Source organism: Colius striatus, chromosome 12 (genome assembly GCF_028858725.1).
Source record: "Colius striatus isolate bColStr4 chromosome 12, bColStr4.1.hap1, whole genome shotgun sequence".
In the NCBI taxonomy this organism is placed as follows: domain Eukaryota; kingdom Metazoa; phylum Chordata; class Aves; order Coliiformes; family Coliidae; genus Colius; species Colius striatus.
In genome coordinates this window covers 5210668-5230210 of record NC_084770.1, presented here as the reverse complement: position 1 = coordinate 5230210, position 19543 = coordinate 5210668, and the positions used below count along the sequence as shown (strand labels likewise).

The 19543-nt window shown below is 39.9% G+C and overlaps 1 protein-coding gene across 1 annotated transcript; it reads left to right on the top strand.

Annotated features, from left to right (window-relative positions):
* Positions 1-10774: 10774 nt before the first annotated feature.
* On the top strand, positions 10775-18627 carry HRG (histidine rich glycoprotein). The gene is made up of 7 exons (XM_062006017.1): positions 10775-10972; positions 12443-12550; positions 13535-13622; positions 14151-14317; positions 15844-15960; positions 17399-17485; positions 17638-18627. The coding sequence occupies exons 1-7, from the start codon at positions 10775-10777 to the stop codon at positions 18625-18627; spliced, it is 1755 nt and encodes a 584-aa protein (XP_061862001.1).
* The last annotated feature ends 916 nt before the right edge of the window (positions 18628-19543 follow it).

Sequence of the window (19543 nt, the reverse complement as noted above, 5' to 3'; positions counted from 1 at the left end):
AACTACTAAGAGTTAAAGAACATATCCCCAGTAGCAAATGTCTATCAGTGCAGGATGGCTGCTCCCTAAGAGATGGCAAGATTGAGCTGAGCATTATAACCAGGCTGGCAAAGCAGGGTACCATAGTACTCAAACGCAGCAAGCAGGGCAGCCCCAGGGAAGGTAGATGGGTTAGAGGACAGATCACCATGTAAGCTCATGGGTGACGAGATCAAGCCAGGAACGTGAGTTGGTAAGTTGGGGTCAGAATCTGGTCTGGTTATGGTAATCAGAGTCAGAGACAGCCCAGTCCACAGCAATGAGGCAGGTATGAGGTCAGGCCAGGAAGATAGACTGCAGGTCTGAATCTGCATCTAGATCAACAGGATCCATGACCAGGCACAGGTAGAGCTGCTATGCAACAGGAGCTGTAGCTCAGACAAGGACCAAAATGCTACCATCTCAGCTTAAAGCTTCCTATGGGAAGTGGGGTCAGGCTGACCCTGACTGTGTCATCACCTGTCCCCAGGGTCACCAAGGTGAAGGGGAACGATTCCAGTTGTTCTATGACTGAGCCGGCCCTTACGCCAGGCAGCCAAGCCTCCAGGAGAAGGGATGTTCTCAGGGCCTTTCCAGAGTCACACTCCGTGGAAACCATGTACACATAGGAGAAGAGGGCTTGAACTTAGTTCAGCATTAAAAGCTAGCAGGCTGTTACTGTTGTATGAGTTAATTTCCTCTCTACTCTGCCCTGGCAAGCTCACAGCTGGAGTATTGTGTCCAGTTCTGGGCTCCCCAGTTCAATTTTGGAGAGTCCAATGCAGAGCCACCAAGATGACTAGGGGACTGGAACATCTCTCTTACAAGGAAAGGATGAAAGATCTGGGGCTGTTTAGCCTGGAGATGTGAAGACTGAGAGGGAAGCTTATCAATGCTTATAAATACCTAAGGGGTGGGTGTCAGGTGGACGGGGACAGTCTTTTTTCTATAGCACCCAGTGACAGGACAAGGCATAATGGACAAAAGCTGGAATATATGAAGTGCCACTAGAACTCAAGGGAAAACTTCTATCCTGTGAGGGAGCCCTGGAACAGGATGCCTAGGGAGGGTGTGGAGGCTCCTTCTCTGGAGGTTTCCAAACCCACCTGGACACGTTCCTGTGTGACCTGATCAAGAGGAACCTGCTTTAACAGAGAGTTGGACTGGATGATCTCTAGACTTCCCTTCTGAGTTCTACTGCTCTGTGATAATGTGATGAGCTTAGCCTGGGGTTTCTTTATATCTTGTGAAATATCTCAAGACAGATTACTTTTTTGTAATGCATTATTCCATCACTTAAAGAAAATAGAAAAGGCTACTCCTGTGTGAAACCTCTGCACATAGTTCTGGCTGTTGGAGAATCTAGCCCAGGCTATTCAAGTTCTTGTGCCTTCCTGATCCTACTGTGCAGGACAAATTATGATTTACAAAATCAGCCTAATTATTTCTTGTGATAGGGTCATATTAACTGCCTTATAATAAAAATCACAGGGACACTCTACAGCCTGTAGCTAAAAAAAATCCATTTCAATAAATCCAAACACAGCAACTGTTCTGACAATAACATACATAAATAAATGAGAAGATAAGAAGGAGAAAAAGAATGAATGTTGGAAAGAAATGTCAGTTGTGGCCAGGAGTGCGCTGATCTTTGCAATAAATATGAGGCTTTTATGAGACCACAGAGCTTTTCTTTAGTTTCCACCAGATCTGTAAAATCATTTGTTCAAAACAAAATCAATAAAATATTATTTTTTTCTCAAGCTATTATGCTGCTGAATAATCCCTAGAGATGCTGGATAATTTCTCTTTTCAACAAAAAAATATGAGTTTCTTAAAGTGTTCTGGCATTGTGCAATTTGATTAAAACACCTTATTTTATTATTAGAAATGAAAGTATTATTTTGAGTAGAGATGAAATTATATTGAAATATTGGATAGAGTTATGTTCACAACAAATATGTCTGGTTTTTCCAGTTTTCAAAACTCTTAAAATCATGTATTTTATATAAAGAAGTAATTTAATTCCTTCAGAGATTAAAATAAGAAATGGTGTGTGAAATGCATCAGCTGAGCCAAAAATAATTCCATTCCAATTCCACATCATGAGAAATTTCAACATATTTTGGTTTTCTTCATTTCAGAGCAGAATATAATTCAAAATCAGGTAGCTGACCAAAAATCATGACATTAAAATTCCATCCAATTCTTACCACAGTATAAGCTCTAGCATAAGCTTTTCCTCTAATCAACTCACCAAATTACAGCATCTCTTTTTTTTTGCTTCAGGAAATACTTGGGATACCAAGCATTACTCCATGTCTTCACAGAAAGCACTCATTGTCAGCCTTAGTGAGTCAGAGGACAAGAGCATTGGGGCAACAGCCTATCCCATTGTCACGATTTTTTGCTTTTTTTTGCACTTCTATTGAATTAGTCCCCAAACTTCTCACTTCTGGTACTTTATTATGAGGTCTGTTTTGTTAACTGTTTGCCTGTTGATTTAATCTCACTGTGGCTCTTTCAGCTTAATGACACTAATGAGATTTATATCAATATATGTAACTGGATTCTTCCAGGAGTACCTGGGAAGAATAATTAACTGCTAGCCAAAACCAAGAACACTTCATTTCAGATAGTCCTCTCTTTCTTCACTACAGCTGCTTACAATAATAAATTGAACAGTAACACCAGCTACTGAAGGTAAATGGAGGGAAGATGATATGGATATAAACAGAGAAGTTAAAGACAATATCTGAAAGTCTATGTCCACAGTTTTAAGCATTCAATTTGCATATTTCATAGCCTCTTCTGCAGATAAGGCTCAGAAATGACATTTGAATCAAGACTTCCTCTATGTTGGATCTGAGATTTGGTTTCAAAGAATTCACAGAATCACAGAATGGTGGGTGTTGGAAGGGACCTTTAAAGATCATCCAGTCCATCCCTCTACTGAACCAGGTTTGTTTAGATCAGGTCACTCAGGAACATGTCCAGGTGGGTTTTGAAAACCTCCAGAGAAGAAGACTCCACACCCTCCCTGGGCAGTCTGTGCCAGGGCTCCCTCACCCTCAGAGTAAAGAGGTTTTTTCTTGAGTGGAACTTTTCCTGTTCCAGTTTTTGTCCATTACTTCTTGTCCTATCACTGGACACTACAGAAAAAAAAAGTGTTGTCCCATCCCCTTGACATATAGCTTTCAAATACTTGCAAGTATGAATGAGGTACACCCTCAGTCTCCTCCAGGCTGAACAGCCCCAGTTTCCACAGCCTTTCCTTATAAGAAAGATGCTCCAAACCCTTGATCATCTTGGTGGCCCTGTGCTGGACTCTCTCTAAAAGTTCCCTGTCCCTCTTGAGCTGGGGAGCCCAGAATTGGACACAGGACTCCACAGGACATGGCCTCTTCTGAGTATTGTCACTGCCCCTGGCATGGGGTCTTTTATGAACTGCAAATGAATCTCTGCTTCATCAGTCCTCTTCACAGGATGCACTGTGGTATCTGCTCCAGCACATCTCCTCATCTCTTCCCTCACTAACCTTGGAGTCCACATGGTTGCTTCTCTCTCCTTCAACTCCTTGCACCACCACCCAGAAAAGAAGGAAGAAAAAGAACAGCAATAAAAAACAGGGAGAACCCCCCTCTTCTGGCTGCTGCTTCTTAAAAAGTGATCCTGAAGGCACCTAATTGGCTCAGCCCCAGAAATGGATATGACTCAGAACTGGGGAAAGTTTTGAGCAACTTCTTAAAGGAGTCAACTTTACAACCCCTTCCCATTACCAGAAATGGCTCCACACAAAACCATGACAAATTCCACTGGCCACGAGTGGTGAATCTGTGTTGAGATCCCCTGACAAACATCTTTTCCTTCATGTGTTTTGAGATGGCATCCAGGATGAGTTGTTCCATCACCTTTCCAGGCGTGGAGGTGAGGCTGACCGCCCTGTAGTTTCCCAGGTCCTCCTTCTTGCCCTTTTTTGAAGGCTGGAGTGACATTGGCCTTTCTCCAGTCCTCAGGCACCTCACCTGTCCTCCATGACCTTTCAAAAATGATGGAGAGTGGCTTAGAAATAATGTCAGCCAGCTCCCTCAGCAGTCCTATAGATTTATGGGTATTAAGCTTGCCCAACAGGTCTCTAATCCCATCCTTGTCCACCAAGGAACTTGGCAGTGAAGACTGAGGCACAGAAGGCATACAGTAGGATGCCTTCTCTGCATCCTCTGTCACCAGAGCACCCTCCTTGTTCATCGGGATTCGCATTATCCCTAATCTTCCTTTTGCTGCTGATGTATTTGAAAAAGCCTTTATTTGAAAATAAATACCAGAAAGGGTGTTTATATAAGTGGTAACTGTATCTACAGCGCAGATCCACAGCAACAGTGGTCAGTGCAAACTCATGGGCATTTCACTTATTTGTTGTGGCTGCTCTAGCACAGCAGTTCCTGTACCCTGAGCTTTCAGTGTCAGTTAGGCTACTATCAGTGTTTACCATAGTTGAGGTCTGGTACTAATGTCCAAGAGAAATTTCCTGAACTACAGGAAGGAGATTGAATATGTATAGTTTCTGTGTTTCCTTTGTCCTCAGGACTTATTTGGATACATTGACATGATTAACAGCTAGTGGCATGTAGTCATCACTACTTCAAATACTGCTTCTGATTTAGCAGTTGTGCCAATCTGTGAATGGACCAGCACTGTGGCTTTCTCCCTCCAGTGTGCCTATGTGGATAGAAAAAGGTGCAGGTTGCAATGCATCTGGTCTCTGCACAATTCCTCTGTATGATTGCATGATTATGCAGCACTGCAGCAAATCTAAAAATGTCCAGATAGTGCTGAACCTCTCCATATTTTGGCATGGTCTTTCACCTTCTAGCCAAACTGAGCAAAACAACTGTCAGTAACACACTCTCTGTACCTTCAGTTACATCCCAGCTACTCTCCTCCTCCCAGGCCTGTGAACTATTGAGTGCTGCTTCTCCTGTCCTTCAGTGAACAGGCCAGTAACACACAGAAGCCTTCCATGCAGTCACTGGAGATGGGTGGATTTCATCAGACAATTCCCAATTCACTTTTCAATTTCATTTCACAGTTTTTCAACATTTATTGATCTTATGATATTAAATCATCCATTATTAACTTGCTATCTGGGCAATGTCCAGTCAAAATCTGGTCTGATGTTTGTTTGAGCAAACATTCCAGTTTCACATGAACAAAGTTTTTGATTCAGACACAGATAATCAATGGTCAGTGACTTCCAGGACTGTTGACATTCTTAACAGATATTATCAAGTCTTTATCTCTGAACATAGGTGAGGCATCATGCATGCAAAAAAAGGACAGTGGCATTTGGAGGGTACAAAGTAAGATTTGCCAGTTTATTTGTGTACACATTGGCTATGGGTTTGTTTAGATTTTTTTAGCTACCCAAACATCAAAGTTCTCAGGATGGATTTAAAGATCAAGGCTTTTACAAAACAATGAATGCTATTTGCCTGACTTCAGAAACTGCCCATTTTGCACACCTGATGATTAAACATTTTCTTCTGCATCTCTGAGATTATACGTTAAGCAGCTGTATTCAGAATATACATACATTATTTTGATTTCAAAGGTAGGTTTTAATGACTTCCCACTAGATATAATCATAACTACTATACAATCACAACAGTTGACAATATTTCCCTTATGTTAACCTACTACAACTTACAAGCATGAGTTAAAGCTTTAATGTTGAGAATAGTATAATGCCACAGTCCCTGAAAAAGTCCAATCCCTTGGAACTTCCTCTGACCCCATTCTTAAAATCAAATTGTTAACCTCACCTTTTCCCCGGCCTCTCAAGCCCCTAAGCAAACAGAACAGTCTTGTAACATATCCTTAAGGTCATCAACTTAACAATTAAGGTGTTTTTTCTAGGAAGCAATTTGCAGCTGAAGACACTAAGGGCAAGGTAGGAATACTGACACCCTTTTTGTTCTCTGTGTTAGCTCATGAGGCCTCCTAAGCAATGAGACTTCTGCAACCATATTGTCAACCTGCTCATTTGTCAGTTGGTCTCCTCCACATAGCTTTTGAACTTCGGGTCTGTTTGAAGAAAATTTGACAGACAAAGTGATGAAGCTTCTAAAAGTTTGATAAAAACCTGTTGAATAGTAAAGAAAAACAAGCTGCAGGCAGGGAGGGGAAGCTATAGCTGCAGCTGCTGCTTTCAAGACCATAAGGGAAGTGTATTTGTACAACATTGCATTTGCATTGGGGGGCACCCTGTTTGCACTCAGCAGATAAAAATGAGATGTGAATGAAGACGTGACATATTGTTCAATCTTGCTTGCAGGCATTTCTGTTAAATGCAGAGCTATCCCAAAGACTGTGATTTTAAATTTTTTTTTTGTTTTTCATCAAGGTGTAAAATCAGGTCACACTGGGCTGAAACTATGAGGCTTCTCTGACTAAAAAAAAGTGAAACTAGCCAAGAATTTTTCTGTAAGCAATTTGAGACACATGTATCTTTGTTAGCTGTGGTCTTAGGAGCAGAAACAACAGCAGCTGCAGAGCAGCGCTGGCTACAAGGCAGATAAGCTCTTGCTGCCTGCATAATTGACTGAGCTGTGAGATTTGATAACCTCAACCTATGAGGGAAGCACTGCTGCAGAGGTAGAGAACACTCAGAGAGTGTAGCAGTTGTCCTCCCAAGAAATGAGATATCTGTAAATGGTGTCCTGATTTCAATAGGAACAGAGTTGATTGTCTTCCTAGTAGCTGGTAGAGTGCTGTGTTTTGGATTTAAGATGAGGATAAAGTTGCTAACACACTGATGTTTGTAGTCATTGACAAGTAGTGCTTATAATTAAGTCAAAGATTTTTTAACTTCTCATGCCCTGACAGCGAGAAGGCTGGAGGAGCACAAAATGTTGGGAGGGAAAACAGACAGGACAGATGACCCAAACTGGTTAAAAGGCTATTGCCAGAGCAGGACCACCTAGAGTAGGTCACACAGGAACTCATCCAGGTGGGTTTGGAATGTCTCCAGAGAAGGAGACTCCACAATCCATCTGGGCAGCCCATTCCAGTGCTCCTTCACCTGAACATGGAAGAAGTTTTTCCTTGTGTTTCTTTGGAACCTCTTTTGTTCCAGCTTATATCCATTGCCCCTTGTCCTATCATTGGATCATCAGTGAGAACAGCCTGGCTCCATCCTCCTGACACTCGCCCTTTACATATTTGTAAACATTAATGAGGTCAGCCCTCAGTCTCCTCCAAGCTGAAGAGCCTCAGCTCCCTCAGCCTTTCATCAGGAGGGAAATGCTCCAGTCCCTTAATCATCTTTGTGGCCCTTCACTGAACTCTCTCCAGCAGCTCCCTGTCCTTCTGGAACTGAGGGGCCCAGAACTGGACACAATATTCCAGATGAGTTCTCATGAGTGCAGAGTAGAGGCGGGGGAGAACCTCCCTCGACCTACTGCCCACATCCCTTCTAATACACCCCAGATGCCATTGGCCTTCTTGGCCACGAGGGCACATTGCTGGCTCATGCTCATCCTCCTGCCCACCAAGACCCCCAGGTCCCTTTCCTCTACATTACTCTCTAACAGTTCATTCCCAGGTCTGTACTGGTACGTGGTTTATTCTTTCTGCCAGGCTGACAGGTCTGTAGTTCCCTGGCTCCTCCTTCTTACCCTTTTTGAAGACTGGAGTGACTTTTGCTTTCCTCCAGTCCTCAGGCACTTCTCCTGTTCTCCACAATTTACTAAAGATTATGGAGAGTGGTCTAGAAATGACTTCTGCCAGCTCCCTCAGTACCTATGGTGCATCCCATTGGAGCCTATGGATTTATGTACATCCAGATTGCTCAACTGATCCTTAACTGAGTTCTTATCAATCAAATAAAACTCATTTCTCAGTGGGTAGTGAGCAATTGCATTGCATATCACTTGTCTTTCTCAGTTTTTTTTTTCACTCTCATTATCCTCTTATCATTATTAATGCATTTTAATTTTTTATTTCAACTATTAAACTGTTCTTGTCTCAGCCCATGAGTTTCACTTGTTTTCAATTCTCCTCCCCACCCCATTGGATAGGAGGGGGAAGAGTGAGAGAATAGCTGCATGGTGCTTAGTTGCATGCTGGTGTTAAACCATGCCAGTAGTTGGCTATACTTTAGGAAAGGTGTAATTGGTTATTGCATATTATCTCCTTTATTTGTCATCTCTCTTTCTTTTTCCCTTAGAATGGAGTTCTATTTCTTAAGCATTGGATACCCTGTTTTTCAAGTGGGGAAGATAAGCCTTTTTTTGGTGTGTTGTCCCAGACTTCTGAAGAGAGGTTTAGGATGGATATTTAATACCATCTCCTTAGAGTCTGAATGTGGATCATCTCTTCCTGTTGCAAATCAAGCTTTAATAAAAGTCATAGAGATAAACAAGCCTGTGATAAACTAGTGAAGAGAAATGCCATGTTTGGATAAATATTCCTACTCCTGCCTGCAATTTCTTTATAGAAATAGGTTTGTTAAAACTACACACAAAAATTTCAGGCAACAAATATAAAAACAAAAGAATTATTAAAAAAGATATCAAACTGGATGAAAAATGATAAAAATACATCATATGGACTAAAGTAGCCCCAATATTTAATTAACTGCTCTGGCTGGAGTGCCTGGAGTGTTTGTCCATGCTGTATTTTAATAATAGAGTCCAATTTTTCTTTTCTAAGAAAATCAAAGACAAAGCTTTCTGTGGTGGGAACAGAATCTTTCTTTCACTTCTGCAGGCAATTTCGCAGGAACTGTACCTTTTCTATGATTTGTACATAGTGTTTCTATTTCATACATTAAAAACACATAAGCCACTGTCAAGAAAATAATTAGAGTCACAATGAACAGCACAGAACTAAAGGAGAAAAGAAGAACAATGTGCAAACAGACTAAGGGAATTATGTTATACATTACCTAAGCTAATACCTTTCTCCAATATGACCACTCATTTGACAAACTGAACAATATTGTAAGTAACAAATGGAGGTGTGATTTGCAACACAGAAATGATGTAGGTATTATTCTTAAATGATGAGATGTATTTAAAATATCTTTGATTACTTACATAACATTTATTTCACTGCTTTTTCTTTCAATCTCCCAGAATAAACTCTGAATTATTATAATGAAACATGATAAAACATAAACAAAAGAACCACCCTACTGCATCAGAACAGTGGTTCATCCAGACCAGTATTTCTGATCATGTTAATACTATCTGCCTCCACGTCCTTTTGCAGCAACAAGTTCCACTTCACTGCCCACTGAATGACAACTACTTTTATTCATTTTAAACTAACTCATATGAGTTTTGAGTGCCTCTGTTTCTCATATTTTAAGATTCTCCATTTAGCTTATCTACCATCAGAGAACTGTAAAGTATGTCCTGAAGTAACTATAAAAGAAAGCCACTGTTTCTGCTTTATACATTTTAAAATGTGATTTCTTAGACAAGTGACATGTCAAAAGCCGGATTTTTTTAAAGTACAGATTAATGAAATGACATGAGGGTTAAGGATGATCACTGATTATATTTCCCAATGTTTCTCACAAAAATAAGACAAAGAAAACTTCAAAGTCAAACACATAGACTCAAGTCAGTTATATAACTAGCACATTTTTCTATGAGAAGCTGATTCAAACCTCCACACCAACCAATGACTTTATCATTTTGGACTCATTGATTTTTTTGTGTTTCCATATTTAGAATTTGTGTTTTCTATTCAAACTTTATCCACTCCCTCATAAGCGATTATGGCCTTTTAAGGATGTCTTAAACTACCCTGAGTAAAAGATTTTGAATATGGTGAGACAACAGCTTCTGTTTTCCACTTATCAGAGGATGTTGGTGTATCCCGTGAAAGACATGAACTGAACGTATGTACTGAATTATTTCAATTAATACAAAAAAATTACCAGAAATCCTCTGAAGAAGTCTCTGAAGGCTATTGCAGCCAGAGAGCACCCAGAGGTGCTCAGATTGAGCATGCAAAGGCAGCTTCATGTCACTCCATGCCATGCCTAGATTACACCAGTGTTAAGCCAGTTAGTCCCATTCTGTGTTCCAGTCTGAAATGATGTAAAGCTGATAGAAGTCTGCTCTAAATTTTCTCAAACTGGAAGAATAGCAGATACTCATGTAGAGCTATAGACCACCAGCTTGTGAGTGCAACCCTTTTCCAAGTATGAGTGACCTCCTTGTTTCCCTTTCACTAGGTCTCTGCTAAGTGAGGAGCCATAAACAGGGATATGGATACAGCCATCTTTTGACTACAAATATTTCAGCACATTTTCAGTTCAATTGTTTTTACTGTATACAGAAAACCAAGATTGCATAATACCTGCATACATAAACTGGACCTTCTTAATGTCAGACTCAGCAGCAGGCTGTTAGAAAGTAAGTATTTTTAATAGTGAAACACTATTGCACAATACCTGCTTAAAGAACCACAAACACAGTCCGTTTCTTTGATGGCTGATCCAGAGAGTACTATAAGGCCTAAATTCCTCAAAAACTGCTCTATCACTATGTAATCATTTACTTGCTGTTTGCAAATGTTAAATCCAGGGTCAAGGCAATCACCCTTTGACACAATGTTTAAATTTATGTAAAACCATGACCTTTCACGATTCATTTACAACTTTGGTGGGCTACTCTGATTTAAAAGCAGACTACTGGCATTATCAGAGCATGGGCAGAAGTGCCCTACCACTGCAAACAAAATGCTGCTGCTAGCTTCAGCTTTTTTTCTGACGCTACTGCAGTGCTCTAATGCTCAAAGCAAAGTAAGCAGTACACCTGCAGACTGTAACACCATTGAAACAGATGCAGGAGTGGCCCTGGATTTGGTCAACAGACATCGCAGAGATGGCTATGTTTTTGGTTTATTCCGTGTCGCTGATGCACGTGAACTACATACAGTAAGTATCGATTTAAAGGCTGATTTACACAGGGCCGTGATCTTAAAATAAAGAGCCAGATCATTAAAAACTTATGTTTATTGCATTTAACAGAGCAATGCTGATGTAATTCAATGAGTCAGCTCTGATTTACCCTGTCTCAGTATTCATTTGTGTCTGGTTTATTGCATGTAAGCTTGATGTTGAATGATGCTGAATGCCCTCTATTCTCTTGGCCAACAAGATGTTGGCATTAAGAGATGCTCCGGACAGCTGTACACAGTAGCAGAGATTAATTTGTCCTGTCTGTTGGCAGGTTTCAGTGTTATGTTCAAAATTTATGTTCAGAGGGTTTCTTTAATCTGTGAGTGTCTGATGTTAATTAGATCAATATACCCTACAAGATCAGTATTTTGTTATTATTTTGGAGGTAGGTGGACAACTGGAGAGAAGGAAAAAAAAGGCAAAGGAAAGCGAAGGAGATGAAAGTACCACTCTGCAAAACAGGAGAAGGGCTGGACAGAGAATCCATATCAGTAATTTCCTATACATAAGCCTTTTTAAATGATTGCCTAAAACAAATCAATAGCAGAAAAAGCAATAGAATACAATAGTTCATTAAGTAGCAGATAGAAGAGACCAATGATAGAGCAGATTTACTAAAGCATCTGCATACCTTTTAGCTGCTTGGCTGTGTAAATACAATCCACGCATATCTGAGCCGTTTAAGAAGTGTGTTATACATCTCATTATGGCAGCTGAAAAAACAGCCTAGTTTTTATGAAGCTGCTCAAGACTGCCTGGTAGGACAAGAAAAGCTTAGAAGGTGACCCAAAGTCCAGATTCCTGTAGGTCTTCAGGAATACTTTCAAAAAACCTGATGGATTTTTTTTTGTTTTTCAAAGACAAGGTTGTGGCAAGTGACTGTATTGGGTTTATAGCCAGGTAGTTAAAGAGCTCATCTAGGAAGCAATCAGTCTTCTGCAGCATTAAGAGTTTTAAACCCTTAAGTCTCTCACCCTTTAAGAATGCTTGCTGCCATGCAGCTACAAAAGTGCCACCCTTGTGAAGTAGTTTGTGTCACTGTGCTCCCTGTTGAATTTCAGGAGCCACTGGGCAGTAAGACATGTAAAATTCATTGGATGAATGGGAAAAATGATAGTGATTTCTTAAAATAAAAATCTCATTATTTCTACATTTTAACCAATTATTGACCATGTATACCACAGAACCATAATGTGGAATAGGGACCAAAGCTGAGGATTCACACTTCCACATGAATGCTGTAACCACTAGATTACTATAGTTATGTTTTGCTTTGTATCCTCCAAAGGTCCTATCCAGCCTCATCCCTTCTACACTCCTCAGCTCCAAAAAACTTTAATAGGGAATTGGGGAAGTTACATTAAAGATTATAGAACATTTTAAAAAGGTTCTTTCACACCAAACTTCTTGTATACAAGCTCCTTTTTATCTGCATTTCTCCTCCAGGGAAATTCATCAATCCTCTACCTAACTTTGGATGTGGTGGAAACAGAATGCCCTGTACTATCCAGAAGACACTGGCAGTCTTGTGAATATGGTGATACCTACTCCATGGCAAGTAACAGCACACAGGCAGTTATATGTCAATAATGCATTAACTTCATCTGAACTGCCCAGAAATTTCTGTGTCACAAAATCTCTAAGTAAAGACTAGGCTTTAATATGGCTCACTATAAAATAAAACCTATTGAATTCCAGAACTGTTAAACATAAACTTAAGGTCTGGAAAATGGTTGTCCCCTTTAATAGGTGCAGCTTTATTTAACTAGTTGTCTCAAAGGAGATATACTCTGCCTTCCACTGCTGGTAGCAGTACTGATGTTTAAAGAATAATTTGCTAAGAATTAAAGAACAAAATAAAGTATTTTTAAAGCATGTTCCTAATACATTAGTCAGAAGTACCAGTGTTATGACAGTTTTCTGTCATGGCATTTGTGGTATGACAACGTGAAGTATTGATAGCATTAACACACAAACAGTATGTAGCACTAATTGTCCTTTGTTGTTACAGTCTGATGATGCAGTCTGGGGTGAGAGCTACCAGTCCAAAACTTTATTTAAATAGAGCAGTGGTGATACTACCGCACAGGACATGGTAGTAAGGCTGTGAGGAGAGGAGGCATTTATTCCTTTTATTAAGATGGGGAAAAGAAGTGGAAGAAAAGTTCCATCCACTTTTGATAATGATTTCTGTAACTTTGAGTATCTCTGGCCTCCTAACTTCCTAGTATTATCCTACTACAGCTAGTATTATCCTACTATAAATAAGTATTAGAATGACTGAGAAGTCTGACTCAGTTTTTCATGTCTATTTGGTCATGCAAACTGAGAATTAAAGTAAAGGCTCTTGTAGGGCGAGATTCCATTTTATCTGAGCACAAATTTTGAGTGGTACCAGACCAAACATTCCATTAGTGACTACATTTGTTATTCTTAGAAGTACTGTATATTAAAAGGAGGTATAATTTCTGTGATCATATACATCCAATTAAAGCCAGTGAAAACAACATCATAATCTGGTATTGTTTTTCCTCTCAGGACTTTGGGCAATGTAAGGTCATCACACATACAAACCAACTGCTGAAGAAAACCCAACTATATGGATTTAATTGTACATTAAGTCCAGGTAAAATAACCGCTGCTGTAAGCCTATGCATCCTTCAAACAAGCCCTAGTACCAAATTATAAATCTGTGCACTACTAGGGCATGGTAACTGTAACAGATTCCTTCATCTGCTTGCAATTCCTATTCTAGATAATTCAAATGGAATGTTAAGAATGAGTAATAGAATTCAGGTTATGCTACTTCTCTAAAGCAGACTTTATTAATGTCAGATGATATCACCATACCAGTCCACCAAAACATGATAATGAATATCAGAAAAAAAGTAAACTTGGAAAGAATGCCTGTTTGGGATGGTAAGATTCAATGGTAAAGCTAAAAGGTTTATAAGAATATTTATTTTCACACTTTTTTTTCCACACTGTAGAACAAACTTGTATTTGTGGAGTGAGGGATAGTTATTTCACTTCTAAGAAAATGCTTAGGTTCTTGCATTTCAGTTTCTTATTATGAGTTCACATTAAAGGCACATGCAAGCTCCCAAGAGTACTAATATCCTTTGCAATATTAGTAAATTTTCTGTTTTCACAGTTCCTCCTGATTTATTAGAGTGCAAAGATTGTCCTGTGAAAGTTGAAGTCTTAGAAGTCACTGAGCAACATAAAGATATTGCTGCAAAGGCCCTGGAGAAATTCAACAGGGAGAGTAATGAAACAAACTACTTCAAAGTTGACAAAGTCGACAAGATTTTGAAGTCGGTAAGTGGCATTTGTCCTAGAGTTACTTATAAACAACAACATTTTGTGAGCAGCTCTAAAACCATGTGTTCAAACACTTCTAGGATCAGAACTACTGCTTGTCACCTCTCAGCATAAGTCATCTGCTTAAAATTGAAGGTCCTACTTCTGCAAAGATTTGTCACCAACTTTAATTTAGCCATGTGAAAGCAAAAAAATTTCTCATTTGTGAAAACATATGGCAGTGTGATAGCATCCAAAATGTCAGGGCCTTTGTGTGCATACTTTTATTTTTAAATGCCTATTTACCTATCATACCATAATATACAAGAATTTATTTCTCACTGACCAGAGTTGTCCAAGATGTAAAGTCATGTATTATCACAGTTGTCCACATTGTCAGTTGAAGTTAGATAAATTTTTACCCTTAGAATATTTAGCACATAGGTACAACACAACGTGGAACACTTTCAGCATCAGTTTTCTTCTCTGCTGCAGTGTGTATCTGTGCACTGCACCTACTGAAGAACTAAAGGCTTTGTAGTTTGTAAATAACTTCTCCATCTTTGAGAGATGTCTCTCACATCACCACAATTTCTTGTTATTAGGTATTGGAGACCTCCACTTAAACAGCACAGGACCATTCTGCCAACATGTCTAAGTTTTGGACATCGCTGTAACGAGGTCCTAGGGTCCCTGCTATAATACATGTTGATCTTAGAAACCGCCTAAATTTTAGTACGGCAATCCCACCTCCCTGGAGCTTTTACTGTCGCTCAGAAACTTGACAGTGCTCTATACTGTAGTCTCATGTGGGATGTCTGTCTAGTACCATTTAGCAAGTGGCTATTTTCAGATCACCTGGATTCATGGATTTCTCCCTTAATGCTGTCTTCACACTTTGCTGTCTTTAGTTGCAATGACAATTTAGATTGTACCTCTGGATTTCAACAGACTACTTAATACTTAGAAATTACCAATTATGGTAAAGAAATACACCACAAAGTATGTACATCCAATTTTAACCAATTTAGTTAAGCTAATAAAACTTGTGCACACACATACTGTAGACACTTTCAACATAAACTTGAAATAAACTGCTACGACAGTCAGAAATTAAAATGAAACACCTCTTTATGGATTTTAATATGATCACAAAAGCATTGATTGAGTAATGGCTTCTCAGAGATCCAGTAGATCTCTCTGTTTTCACTGGAGCAGAAGTTCAATTTAGGGAGAAGACTTTAAGGACACTACTTCCTAAAAATATCAGCCGTTAAAGTTACAGGCTTTATAAAGTACACATACTAGACAAAGAAATAAAGCAACTATTCCTAGAACTTATAAAGGCATGTGCCAAGTAAAACATTAATTATCTAATCTATTTTCCTTACTGAATAAGGACAAATGTATGAACATTTGAACAGCACAGATAAAGAAAGCACGAAGTAGACCCGATTTTTACAATATGAACTATGGTTGCTTTTAAAATTACAGAGCTTTAAATACACCTAATTATCATTTCTTGTTTGACCTCTTGGTTTCAGACTGCCTCCCGTGAAGTTCACACTTTAGGATTCTCTATAAAAGAGACCAACTGCTCCAAATCCACAAAACAAGCAGATCAGACACTGGAATGTGATTTTCTGGATGACTGGCATGCTGTAAGTAAAGTCTTAGCAAAAGAACTTATACAATGGGTGATACCAGGATGACCTTCCCATAGTATTTCCAAGTATTTCTTATAAGCAAGCACCCAAACTCAAAATTAAAATTCCAGCAGATCCAAGTTCAGATCTTAATTTTACAGCTGCTCCTTTTTATTCTATAAGGAGTCAGTTTGAACTCTTAAATCTAACAGAGTCTAATGTATTACAGACCCAGAGCTGAGCTTTTCAGTTTGGATATGGCTTTAACATTCAAATTGTTGCCATTCTCTAGTAAATAATTTACACTATTTTCATAAAAAACTTTTACACCAACAAAAATTGACAAAAATATGTTTATTAAGTCATCTTGGTGGGCACAGGGTTATTTTTTTCCTCTGCTGCAGAGGAACAGAGAGTGCAATAACTGAGGCTTGTCTGCAGATTACTATCAAAGTACTCTCCTCACCACATCTTCATAGTATAATGATAGTCTACACCAAAGAAACTACTAGGCAAGACCATCATTTCAGAACAAATTATTCACCAGAAATGAAACTGAAGGAATGAAATAAATATATGGGGAAAAAGAACCCAACCCAAACTCCAAAACACGTAGAACTTTTGGGTTATATACATCTATTTTCTTCTCTGTCTCTTTATACTCCAAAAGACTGGAAATGTTTGTGAATGAATTGGTAGCTGAGTCAAAGGTTCAATGAGAGGAAGCACAAGCTAAATAGCAGGTTTTGAATTCTGTTCTCTATGCTGCCATCACTGGGGTGTGTGTGGAAAATGCCACTAGCATTTGCAATCATTGGTCATTAATAGGCTACTGGTGGCCAAACACATATATCAACATGAAGCATCCACTAAATGAGCAATTCCACACACAACAATTAGACAGCAGGTGAAACTCACAGCAAGCAGCATGCTAAGGGAAGCAATGTTAAAAGATTACAACAAATCACTTCTCAAAACAATAATTAAGGAAGAAAGCTGTACCTTGAGCTTTGTCTGAAACAGCATAGCTCTACAGTGTCTGGTTTTGAGGACTTTGGGCAAAATTTCAGAATAGCCCAATTTGAGCAAACGTTTGACAAGCAAAGAGAGGAAAAAGAATAAAAACTACCCACAGGGTGCTTGTTTTGGAGACATCACTATCTGACCAATTTCTTACAGACAACAATAAAGGGGTAAGATGGAGAGTGGTAGCCCTTCAGGTGCACATGGCAAAGTGGTCTTCAGAGTAAAGAACAGTCAAAAATGGCATGTATGTTAATCATTATTAATCATTGGTGAGTATCACTGGTCAGAAAACTCAAGCTCTGCTAATTGATGTCAACATACTTAGGTATCAAAGGAACTAGGCTAACTCTTAAAATGTTGAACTTTGCATAGCTTCTGTTAACTCCATAACAACCCAAATGTGCATTGGGTCTTTTCTTTTGCTTAGCACGTGGGATTCTGCAAGGCAAGAATTGTCAGCAACACGGATGACCCCGATGGAACAGATATAAGCTGTGAAATCTACCATTCTGGGGTATGTACTCACTTACTGAAATGTCTCTGGTTATATCCTCATGCAGGCTATGGTAACCTCATTTAGTCCAGACTGACAGACAGTTGCTATCTATATATACCTATAATGAATAATTAACATCTCACTTCCTCCTCTGGTGTTTTTATAAACAGCCACACAGACATCCGCACTTCCATCATCATTTTGGCCACCAACACCGTCATAGACATCATCACAGGCATGGATGTCCACCCCCTTCTCAATCCAGACCTGAGGATTCTGAGCACAACCATAGTTCCAACAAAGAAGAGCAAGACAGCCATGAAGAAACTCCTCCTCCCCACCATGGTGGACCACATCACCACTTTCACCCTCCACACCATTGTCCTCCACCTCCTCCCCATGGTGGACCACATCACCCTCCACCTCCTCCCCATGGTGGACCACATCACCCTCCACCTCCTCCCAATGGTGGACCACATCACCCTCCACCTCCTCCCAATGGTGGACCACATCACCACCCTCCACCTCCTCCCAATGATGGACCACATAGTCATCCACAAGAGGAATCACAACTTTCTTCTTCTGCTCCTCCTCCCCAAGACAAACCACCTCTTGGCCCCCATCATGGGCCACATCACCACCATCCTCCTCACCATCATGGACCCCACTGTCCTCCTCCCCCTCCTCATGGGCCACATCACCACCATCCTCCTCCCCCTCCTCATGGGCCACATCACCACCATCCTCCTCCCCATCATGGACCTCACTGTCCTCCTCCTCCACATGGGCCATATCACCACCATCCTCCTCCTCCAGGACATCCTCATCTCTGTCATCACTATCACGGGCATCACTGCAACAAGACAAGAATATCAGGAAAGTACTCCCCATTCCAAGTCACAGGAGCTCTTTATCGCATTCCAGTTCTAAATCAGCATGATTCTCTAACACCTCCAAGCTTCCCTGAGCTATCCCAAAGCAACTCTCACTCCTCCAGCACTGATGAAAGCTTTCCTTTCACGGGCTCAAGTCTAAAGGAGGTGCTAGAAGCATCAGACTTGTCACAATCAAAGTCATGCCCAGGAAACCCCAAACTTGATCTTCCAAAAATTTTGCCTTTATTTCCACATAGCTCCGTGGAAAAAAAATCTGCTAAATGACCTCAGAGAAAGATGTTCACGGGCTGAGAGTTGCAGGACCAATGGCAGTACAATGAATGAAAACAGCATGCAGATAAAGGGAAGAAGCACTTTCTCGGAAGGAGAAGCACTGAAAATAATGATTAAGACAAATATTTCAACCCGTCTCTTCATTCCAGCTATCTCAGATTCCACTGTAACTGAAAGGCTTGGTTCCAAATCTCTTCAGCAAAAAAATGCTCCTTTAGTTCTAACAGAAAGGAAAATTCCCTAGCAGTGAAAACTACCGTCTAAAATCTTGCATTTTCTCATAATTCACAATTATCATGTATTTCTCTGAGGAAATCTGACCTAGAGAAAAATTGTCTGCCTTCCATTAAAAATGATCCATTGTACTACATTCATGCTTTGTAAAGATTCAAAGAAAATTAAAAATACGTGAACACTTTAGTTGCTAAAGTTTTGTCTTTGTTAACTGTGTATTTAGCTTCACAGTAGACATTCAGGAGACATACTCCAGCACAAATTGGCTAAAGGTGGTTGAGTTACCACCGTTGTCTAGAGAAGGTCTAGGAACAGGTAATGGCTAATGACTTGTAGTGTAACGCTGCAGAGCGGCTTGCACAGATACTTTCATTGCTAAAGCTACTGGTGGTGATGCATCAGAAAGACTGTATTCAAGGACAGCTCTTTTCAAAGAGTTTATAATTGCTCTCAGGGGAGGAGAAAAGCAGATGCATGCAATAACTCTTTCATATAGAGGTTTTGTCTATCACTGAACTTGTAGTGAGTGTGGTGGGTTGAACCTGGCTGGACGCCAGCTGCCCACCAAAGCTATTTTGTCACTCCTGTTCCTCAAAAAGACAGGAGAGAGAAAATATAATGAAAAGCTCATGGGTTAAAATAAGGACAGGGCATCACTCAGCAGTTACTGTCA

Bases quoted from the DNA above. Each gene is read 5' to 3' on its own strand.
- HRG (XM_062006017.1), top strand. From the start codon at position 10,775: ATGCTGCTGCTAGCTTCAGCTTTTTTTCTGACGCTACTGCAGTGCTCT. The intron at 15,961-17,398 runs GTAAGTAAAGTC...TCTTTTGCTTAG, and splicing joins TTCTGGATGACTGGCATGCT to CACGTGGGATTCTGCAAGGC. The intron at 17,486-17,637 runs GTATGTACTCAC...TTTTATAAACAG, and splicing joins GTGAAATCTACCATTCTGGG to CCACACAGACATCCGCACTT.